The sequence below is a fragment of the Oncorhynchus tshawytscha genome, linkage group LG13 (assembly GCF_018296145.1).
Source record: "Oncorhynchus tshawytscha isolate Ot180627B linkage group LG13, Otsh_v2.0, whole genome shotgun sequence".
Lineage (NCBI taxonomy): Eukaryota > Metazoa > Chordata > Actinopteri > Salmoniformes > Salmonidae > Oncorhynchus > Oncorhynchus tshawytscha.
Genome location: NC_056441.1, coordinates 80270983 through 80281296, shown reverse-complemented (window position 1 = coordinate 80281296; position 10314 = coordinate 80270983). Strand labels below are relative to the sequence as shown.

At 46.9% G+C, this 10314-nt stretch overlaps 1 protein-coding gene across 4 annotated transcripts in view; it reads left to right on the top strand.

Moving 5' to 3' along the window:
- Positions 1-205: 205 nt before the first annotated feature.
- Positions 206-10314, top strand: part of nlrc3l (NLR family, CARD domain containing 3-like) — a 28089-nt gene continuing 17980 nt past the window's right edge. Inside the window, exons 1-6 of one of the 4 annotated variants that reach the window (XR_006078709.1) lie at positions 206-266; positions 575-635; positions 964-1110; positions 2620-2896; positions 2999-3146; positions 4039-4131. Coding sequence is in view for 3 of the 4 variants with exons in the window: in XM_024416808.2 (XP_024272576.2) it covers positions 610-635; positions 964-1110; positions 2620-2896; positions 2999-3146; positions 4039-4131 (691 nt within the window). In the remaining variant the exon portion in view is untranslated. The other 3 variants (XM_024416808.2, XM_042296401.1, XM_042296400.1) reach the window with 3 other exon arrangements.

Here is a 10314-nt window from a genome sequence, read left to right as displayed (position 1 = left end):
CTAGGAAACTCAGAAATGTCCGACTTGCTAACCTGTTGTAGTTTACCGTGACGCGTTTAACGAATTAACAAATCAGACATTTTCCAGTTTCCTAGTTCCGACTAGCACTTGAACGCGGCATCAACCCCCAAATCCCGGCCTGGCCTGTTTGATCTGCTTCGCCAGCGCTCCCGGTAGTCTCGCGATGTTGCGCGTCAGGGTTTAGAAACTATCCTCTTTTAAGGTGGAAAGCGAAACTAAAGTCCGACATTTTGAAAAGGTGTGAGGTAAGAGAGCTGGTAGGTTAGTAGTGTTGTGAGTAGGGTATTATAACTTTCTAAATGTACTTGCCTGTATAGTTTTGGGATCATTATCAATGCGCACCCAATAGGCATTGAAAGCAAACAAAGGCATTTTTTACATTCTGTACAAGAAGTCGAAATGCCAGTGTCACAACTTGCTTGGTATGTAACGTTAGCTAATACAACACAATCGTTAGCACTAGGCCTTAGGGCAGCCAACCTAATTTTTTTCAACTCCCTGCTACTTCATTAATTTGACCGACGGCACCAGAATAATCTCTCCCCCTTCACAGGAGATTCGGAATTTGAGCCTGTCGGGGGAACCGAAATGGACTCGGATTCAGAAGTGGAGAGGTGAGTGGACCGGTACCACTGTTTGTTAGGCCTCCGTAAAGACTGTTTGAACGATTAGCGTCAGTGTGTTACGGTGTTGTTGGACAAATACCAAATTAGTAATTTGAGCTATATTCCCTTCTCTGTCATCTCAGTATATGTTTTTTAAATAGCTAGGCAGCCGGCGACAAACTACCTGGTCAGAGAAACATGTAAAGACTTGTTGTTAGCAGACTGTTGTTTTGAATTGAACCTTTCCACGTCCCAAATATATTTTGGGACACCAACCACAACTAGTAATACACGTTTTGAAAAAGTGACTAGTTTTTATTTCCTGGGATGATGTCAGGATCCTACAGGTGAGCCAGAACCAGGAGAGACCTCCCTCTAGCTATGGCTCCATGAAGAGTGATGAGGAGGAACAGGACGAGAACATCACAGAGGCTCAGCACTCACCTTGCAAATCGGAACTACCCACCTTCACTACACACACACGGTACACACACACACACGGTACACACACACGGTACACACACACACACACAGCTTGCCTGTCAAACCTGTCTGACCACCTAAAGTGCCTTCAGAAAGTACTCACACCCATTGACTTTTTCCACATAATGTGGTGTTACAGCCTGAATTGAAAGAAGTATATATATTTTTTTACAACCAAATCTCTATTTTTGTTGTAAATGGCACGAACTTATCCTTTAAAATGGATTGAATTGAGCTTTTGTTTCACTGACCTACACACGATACCCCATACTGTCAAAGTGAAATTATGTTTTTAGAAATGTTTACACATGAATTAAATGGAAAGCAGAAATGTCTTGAGTCAATAAGTATTCAATCCCTTTTGATATGGCGAGCCTAAATAAGTTCAGGAGTAAAACTGTGCTTAGCTCACATAATAAGTAGCATGGTGTTTAACATGATTCTTGGATGACTACCTCACCTCCACAAATACAATTATCTGTAAGGTCCCTCAGTCGATCAGTGAATTTCAAACACAGATTCAACCACAATGCATAGGGACGTTTTCCAATGCCTCACAAAGAAGGGTAGATGGGTAAAAAAAAGCAGTCATTGAATATCCCTTTGAGCATGGTGAAGTTATTAATTACACTTTGGATGGTGTATCAATGCACCCAGTCACTACAAAGAGACAGGCGTCCTTCCTAACTAAATTGCCAGAGAGGTAGGAAACCGCTCAGGGATTTCACCATGAGGCCAATGATGACTTTAAAACAGTTAGAGTTTAATGACGGATAGAAAACTGAGGCTGGAAAACAACATTGTAGTTCCTCCACAATACTAACCTACATGAGAGTGAAAATAAGGCAGCCTGTACTAAATAAAAAATATTCCTAAACATGCATCCTGTTTGCAATAAGGCTCTAAAGTAAAACCTCAAAAAATGTGGCAATGAAATTACCTTAATTTCCTGAATACAAAGCATTATGTTTGGGACAAAATCGATTGCTTGAAAATCTATGGCAAGACTTAAATGGCTTGTCTAGCAATGGTCAACAACCAACTTGACAGCTTAAAGAATTCTAAACAGAATTTGTGCAAATATTGTAAAATCTTGGTGTGCAAAGCTCTTAGAGACTTACCCAGAAAGACTCACAGCTGTAATCACTTCCAAAAGTGATCCTAACGTCTATTGACTCGGGGTGTGAATACTGATGTAAATCGGGTATTTCATTTGAAATAAATGTGCATTTTTTTGTTTGCTTTGTCATTGTGGTGTTGTGTGTAGATGGCTGAGAAATCAATTTAATAAGTCAAGGGGAAAAATAGTTTCGGAAGGCACTGTATGCTATCACTGGGTATTACTCACACAGTGTGACCACATAACACTATCAGATTGTTTCCTGCTTGGCTTGGCTCTCCCCAATGTTGCCCTAATCTATAACGTTACTTTTAAAGGTTTGACATGCAACTTCCATCCATTCTCCTGTCCTGCCGTTGAGGTTGTGCTGATGCACTCTTGTTCCTCCAGGGTCCAGCTGAACCGCAGCGTGTCTCCAGAGACGGTCTTCACTGAGATCACACAGCAGCAGTCTGTCAGCGAGCATCCCCAAGAGGGAACCTTCGTCACAGAGAGGCCACACACATGTGCGGAGGAGGAAGAAGGGGATGAGCGCAGCCCCATCCAGGTAGACTACCCTGAGCCCCTGCCCCCCGTCAAGCCTGAGGACGAATCACAGGAAGAGGGTGATGAAGAGCAACAGCCAGGCAAGCTGCACCCTGAATTCGACCTGCCCTACATATTCAAGGTGTGTGAGCATGTTTTCACCAATGTGAATGTCTGTCTGATCTGTGATTCTCTTGCTATGAGAGTATGCATGTGAACTCTCTCCTCCCCTTCCTCTCTGTAGTCCATGCAGAATTCTCTGACATCCCTGGGTGGTCCTGAGTTACACCTGTTTAAGCGCTATCTATGTGGGCGCCACCCCTCCTTCACCATGACTGACCTGGAGGAGAGCGATACGCTGGACATAGTGGATAAGATGCTGGAGCGCTTCGGTAAAGACTACCACAAATTTACAGTCGCACCCTGTTAGTGCACTGCTTACTACAGTCGCACCCGGGTAGTGCACTGCTTACTACATTCACACCCGGGTAGTACACTGCTTACTACATTCACACCCGGGTAGTGCACTGCTTACTACAGTCGCACCAGGGTAGTGCACTTCTTACTACATTCACACCTGGGTAGTGCACTGCTTACTACATTCACACCTGGGTAGTGCACTGCTTACTACATTCACACCTGGGTAGTGCACTGCTTACTACATTCACACCTGGGTAGTGCACTTACTACATTCACACCCTGTTAGTGCACTGCTTACTACATTCACACCCGGGTAGTGCACTGCTTACTACATTCACACCTGGGTAGTGCACTGCTTACTACATTCACACCTGGGTAGTGCACTGCTTACTACATTCACACCCGGGTAGTGCACTGCTTACTACATTCACACCCTGGTAGTGCACTGCTTACTACATTCACACCCTGGTAGTGCACTGCTTACTACATTCACACCCGGGTAGTGCACTGCTTACTACATTCACACCCGGGTAGTGCACTGCTTACTACATTCACACCCGGGTAGTGCACTGCTTACTACATTCACACCCGGGTAGTGCACTGCTTACTACATTCACACCCGGGTAGTGCACTGCTTACTACATTCACACCCGGGTAGTGCACTGCTTACTACATTCACACCCGGGTAGTGCACTGCTTACTACATTCACACCCGGGTAGTGCACTGCTTACTACAAAAGAAGCAACTACAGCAGGAATAGGTTGTCATTTGAGGTGTTGCCATGGTAATACATTATGTGTAATGTATTTATAATGTGCTTTTGGTTTCTGATGATGATGATGATTGTTATTGTTATGTGTCAGGTAAACTGCAAGGCCTGCGGGTGGCGATCCGCATGCTGGAGAGCATGAAGAAACCTGAGCTGGCCCAGGAACTGGAGAAGAAGTGCAAGAGAGGTAACAACCAGAACTGGTTTTCACTGACCACCAGATCTGGGTTCAATAACATGTGTATTTCTTATTTCAAATCAAGCTTTTTGTTGTTATTATGTAGCACATTTCAGACATGAATGCAATGCAGTGCGCTTCACGATAAAGAACATATTAAAAACTATGAAAATAAAACCAGAAATATTTACTATACAACAAACATAAGAGGGTAGAAATAACTAAAGAATAACAAAAACGGAATGACTAAAAAGCATTGCTCAGGAAAAGCAAAGCTAAAAATGTGTTTTAAGATCTATTTTAAAAATGTCAACATTTTCATCCCCCCTCATGTTCTCTGGCAGGCTATTCCAGAGGCTGGGGGCATAGTAACTAAAGGCTGCCTCTCCATGCCTCTTGGTCCTAGGCTTTGGGATAGTTAAAAGGCTGCCTCTCCATGCCTCTTGGTCCTAGGCTTTGGGATAGTTAAAAGGCTGCCTCTCCATGCCTCTTGGTCCTAGGCTTTGGGATAGTTAAAAGGCTGCCTCTCCATGCCTCTTGGTCCTAGGCTTTGGGAGAGTTAAAAGGCTGCCTCTCCATGCCTCTTGGTCCTGGGCTTTGGGAGAGTTAAAAGGCTGCCTCTCCATGCCTCTTGGTCCTAGGCTTTGGGATAGTTAAAAGGCTGCCTCTCCATGCCTCTTGGTCCTAGGCTTTGGGATAGTTAAAAGGCTGCCTCTCCATGCCTCTTTGGTCCTAGGCTTTGGGATAGTTAAAAGGCTGCCTCTCCATGCCTCTTGGTCCTAGGCTTTGGGATAGTTAAAAGGCTGTCTCTCTCCATGCCTCTTGGTCCTAGGCTTTGGGATAGTTAAAAGGCTGCCTCTCCATGCCTCTTGGTCCTAGGCTTTGGGATAGTTAAAAGGCTGCCTCTCCATGCCTCTTGGTCCTAGGCTTTGGGATAGTTAAAAGGCTGCCTCTCCATGCCTCTTGGTCCTAGGCTTTGGGATAGTTAAAAGGCTGTCTCTCCATGCCTCTTGGTCCTAGGCTTTGGGATAGTTAAAAGGCTGTCTCTCTCCATGCCTCTTGGTCCTAGGCTTTGTGATAGTTAAAAGGCTGCCTCTCCATGCCTCTTGGTCCTAGGCTTTGGGATAGTTAAAAGGCTGCCTCTCCATGCCTCTTGGTCCTAGGCTTTGGGATAGTTAAAAGGCTTTGGGATAGTTAAAGGCTGCCTCTCCATGCCTCTTGGTCCTAGGCTTTGGGATAGTTAAAAGGCTGCCTCTTGGTCCTATTTGCCTCTTGGTCCTAGGCTTTGGGATAGTTAAAAGGCTGCCTCTCCATGCCTCTTGGTCCTAGGCTTTGGGATAGTTAAAAGGCTGCCTCTCCATGCCTCTTGGTCCTAGGCTTTGGGATAGTTAAAAGGCTGCCTCTCCATGCCTCTTGGTCCTAGGCTTTGGGATAGTTAAAAGGCTGCCTCTCCATGCCTCTTGGTCCTAGGCTTTGGGATAGTTAAAAGGCTGCCTCTCCATGCCTCTTGGTCCTAGGCTTTGGGATAGTTAAAAGGCTGCCTCTCCATGCCTCTTGGTCCTAGGCTTTGGGATAGTTAAAAGGCTGCCTCTCCATGCCTCTTGGTCCTAGGCTTTGGGATAGTTAAAAGGCTGCCTCTCCATGCCTCTTGGTCCTAGGCTTTGGGATAGTTAAAAGGCTGCCTCTCCATGCCTCTTGGTCCTAGGCTTTGGGATAGTTAAAAGGCTGCCTCTCCATGCCTCTTGGTCCTAGGCTTTGGGATAGTTAAAAGGCTGCCTCTCCATGCCTCTTGGTCCTAGGCTTTGGGATAGTTAAAAGGCTGCCTCTCCATGCCTCTTGGTCCTAGGCTTTGGGATAGTTAAAAGGCTGTCTCTCTCCATGCCTCTTGGTCCTAGGCTTTGGGATAGTTAAAAGGCTGCCTCTCCATGGGTCCTAGGCTTTGGGATAGTTAAAAGGCTGCCTCTCCATGCCTCTTGGTCCTAGGCTTTGGGATAGGTAAAAGGCTGCCTCTCCATGCCTCTTGGTCCTAGGCTTTGGGATAGGTAAAAGGCCAGGAAAAGGCCAGGACCTGAGGGACCTACTGGGTACATAACTCATGTGTTTGGGTGCACAATTGTGGATTGATTTAAAAACCTAATTCTGATACTCACAGGCAGCCAGTGCATAGACCTTGAAACCGGTATAATGTGTGCTCGGGTCAGTACCGGGCAGGGCTAAGGGACTGGTGGTTGTAGGGGGTTCACAGGGCTAAGGGACTGGCGGTTGTGGGGGGGATCACAGGGCTAAGGGACTGGCGGTTGTGGGGGGATCACAGGGCTAAGGGACTGGCGGTTGTGGGGGGCTCACAGGGCTAAGGGACTGGCGGTTGTGGGGGTGGAATCACAGGGCTAAGGGACTGGCGATTGTGGGGGGCTCACAGGGCTAAGGGACTGGCGGTTGTGGGGGGCTCACAGGGCTAAGGGACTGGCGATTGTGGGGGGCTCACAGGGCTAAGGGACTGGCGGTTGTGGGGGGCTCACAGGGCTAAGGGACTGGCGGTTGTGGGGGGCTCACAGGGCTAAGGGACTGGCGGTTGTGGGGGGGGCTCACAGGGCTAAGGGACTGGCGGTTGTGGGGGGCTCACAGGGCTAAGGGACTGGCGGTTGTGGGGGGCCTCACGCTCACAGGGCTAAGGGACTGGCGGTTGTGGGGGGCTCACAGGGCTATGGGACTGGAGGTTGTGGGGGGACTCACAGGGCTAAGGGACTGGAGGTTGTGGGTGTTGGTCAAGCCAAAACAACTTCCTTCAGGGTTATAGCTGGGCCAATTGTGCGCCGTCCTATGGGACTCCCAAACACGGCCGGTTGTGATACAGCCAGGAATGGAACCGGGGACTGCAGTGGCACCTCTAGCACTGAGTTGCAGTGCCTTAGACCGCTGCTCCACTCTGGAACCATGTATCATATGTATTTTCTGAGTTATGTTCACCAAGGGTGACAAACTCTCCACCTGTTAAATAGGTCCTAAACGCTTTTAGAACTGAACCGAAGAGGCCAACCCACCTCTCCAGCCTGTCCAGAAGAACATCAGGGTCAAGTGTCAAATGCGGCACTTAAATCCAAGAGAACAAAGACAGAGAGCTGTTTGGCATCTGTGTTGGCTGTCGGATCATTTTACCGATGTAACTAAGGTGGTCTCTGTGCTGTGTTGGGCACGAAAACCAGATTTGAATTTTTCAAAAATACAGTTGGCACTTTAATTTTGCTGTTTGAAAACTTTTTTGCAAAACAATGGAAGGTTGTAGATTGGCCAAAAAATTGCTAAGAGCTGAAGAATCTAGATTAGTTTTATTCAGAATGGGTTTCACCTTTTAGTGCGGTGTGGAAGATGCCTGTGAACAGGGAGAGATTAACAATAGCTTGCACTTCTTCAGATATGCAAGTAAAAACGGTATTTGAAGGTGATGAGGAAAAGTTCGAGAAGACCGGTAGAAGGTTGAATTGTGATATCGCTTTCCTGAGCATGTCTGTGTCAACCAGGGAAAATAACACCATAGTGCCTTTATGTTGTAGGCTATTGCACATATCAAACTTCTCATGAGGTCTTGCTTGACTGGTACCCAGCCTAATGATTGCCATCTTATCTCTGAAATATCCTGCAAACTCATCACCTTTTAGATGTGGAGGAAAGGTCACATAGGTTTGCGGGGGTAGGATGTATCAGGCCATCAACAGTAAAGAAGAGCACACTTATCTGTGCATTTGAGTATTTTCAAAAAAATACACATTCCAAAACAATAACTTTTATTTTGTTATTTGTAAAAAAAAACATATATAAAAAAAATACAAGTGAATCAAATTGTATTTGAAAGTATTTAAGACTTATTTCAAGTACTATTTTCAAATATTGAAAAGTTTAAAAAAAAATTTAAAACAGTGCATTCTGAAAGTTTTCGGACCCCTTGACTTTTACCACATTTTGTTAATTTACAGCCTTATTCTGAAATGGATTCAAATGTATTTTTTCCCCCTCAGTCTACACTCAATACCCCATAATGACAAAGCAACAACAGGTTTGTATACATTTCTGCAAATTTATTACAAATAAAAAAACGATCACATTTACATAAGTATTCAGAACCTTTATCCAGTACTTTGTTGAAGCACCTTTGGCAACAATGCTACACAAGCTTGGTACAGCTGTATTTGGGGAGCTTCTCCCATTCCTCTCTGCAGATCCTCAAGCTCTGTCTGGTTGGATGGGGAGCGCCACTGCACAGCTATTCTCAGGTCTCTCCAGAGATGTTTGATCGGGTTCAAGTCCGGCCTACTCAAGGACATTCAGAGACTTGTCCAGAAACCACTCCTGCGTTGTGTTGGCTGTGTGCTTAGGGTTGTTATCCTGTTTGAAGGTGAACCTTCACCCCAGTCTGAGGTCCTGAGTGCTCTGGAGCAGGATTTCATCAAGGATCTATCTGTAATTTGCTCTGTTCATCTTTCCCTCGATCCTGACTAGTCTCCCAGTCCCTGCCGCTGAAAAAACATCCCCACAGCATGATGCTGCCACCACCATGCTTCACCGTAGGGATGTTGCCAGGTTTCCTCCAGATGTGAGGCTTGGCATTCAGGTCAAAGAGTTCAATCTTGGTTTCATCAGACCAGAGAATCTTGTTTCTCATGGTCTGAGAGTCCCTTAGGTGCCCTTTGGCAAACTCCAAGTGGCTGTCATGTTTTCTTTTACTGGCGAGTGGAGCTCAGTCAGAGTGACCATTGGGTTCTTGGTCACCTCCCTGACCAAGGCCCTTCTCCCCCGATTGCTCAGTTTGGCCGGGCTGCCAGCTCTAGGAAGAGTCTTGGTGGTTCCAAACTTCTTCCATTTAAGAGTGATGGAGGCCAATGTGTTTTTGGGGACCTTCAATGCCGCAGACTTTCTTCGTACCCTTCCCCAGATCTGTGCCTCGACACAATCCTGTCTCAGAGCTCTACGGAGAATTCCTTGGACTTCATGGCTTTCACATACACTGTCAACTGTGGGACCTTATATAGACAGGTGTGTGCCTTTCCAATTAATGTCCAATCAATTGAATTTACCACAGGAGGACTCCAATGAAGTTGTTGTAGAAGCATCTCAAGGATGATCAATAGAAACTGAATGCACCTGACCTCAGTTTGGAGTCTCGTAGCAAAGGGTCTGAATACTTATGTAAATAAGGTATTTCTGTTTTATACATTTGCAAAAAAATCTAAATATCTAAAAATTGAGCATTTAAAAAAGATTGAGCATTTAAAAAAAAACACATTTTAAAACAAGGCTGTAACATCACATGAGGAAAGAGTCAAATGGTCTGAATACTTTCCGAATGCACTGTACCTGAGACACTATTTGAACCCAGGTCTGCACCAGACCTGTGACTGGGGAAGTATCTGTACTCAGACTCTTCTCACTCCTTCCAACCAATCTCTATTTATGTCCTCTCTTTCCCCCTCTTCCATCTCTCTCTCTCTCTCCCCCCTCTTCCATCCCCTCTGTCTCCCCCTCTTCCACCCCCTCTCTCTGTCTCCCCCTCTTCCACCCCCTCTCTCTGTCTCCCCCTCTTCCACCCCCTCTCTCTGTCTCCCCCTCTTCCACCCCCTCTCTCTGTCTCCCCTCTTCCACCCCTCTCTCTCTCTCTCCCCTCTTCCACCCCTCTCTCTCTCTGTCTCCCCCTCTTCCACCCCTCTCTCTCTCTGTCTCCCCCTCTTCCACCCCTCTCTCTCTGTCTCCCCCTCTTCTTCCTGTCTCCCCCTCTTCCACCCCTCTCTCTCTGTCTCCCCCTTTCTGTCTCCCCCCTCTTCCACCCCTCTCTCTCTCTGTCTCCCCCTCTTCCACCCCTCTCTCTCTCTGTCTCCCCCTCTTCCACCCCTCTCTCTCTCTGTCTCCCCCTCTTCCACCCCTCTCTCTCTCTGTCTTCCCCTCTTCCACCCCTCTCTCTCTCTGTCTTCCCTCTTCCCCCTCTTCCACCCTCTTCCACCCCTCTCTCTCTCTGTCTTCCCCTCTTCCACCCCTCTCTCTCTCTGTCTCCCCTCTTCCACCCCTCTCTCTCTCTGTCTTCCCCTCTTCCACCCCTCTCCCCTGTCTTCCCCTCTTCCACCCCTCTCTCTGTCTTCCCCCTCTTCCACCCCTCTCTCTCTCTGTCTCCCCTCTTCCACCCCTCTCTCTCTCTGTCTCCCCCTC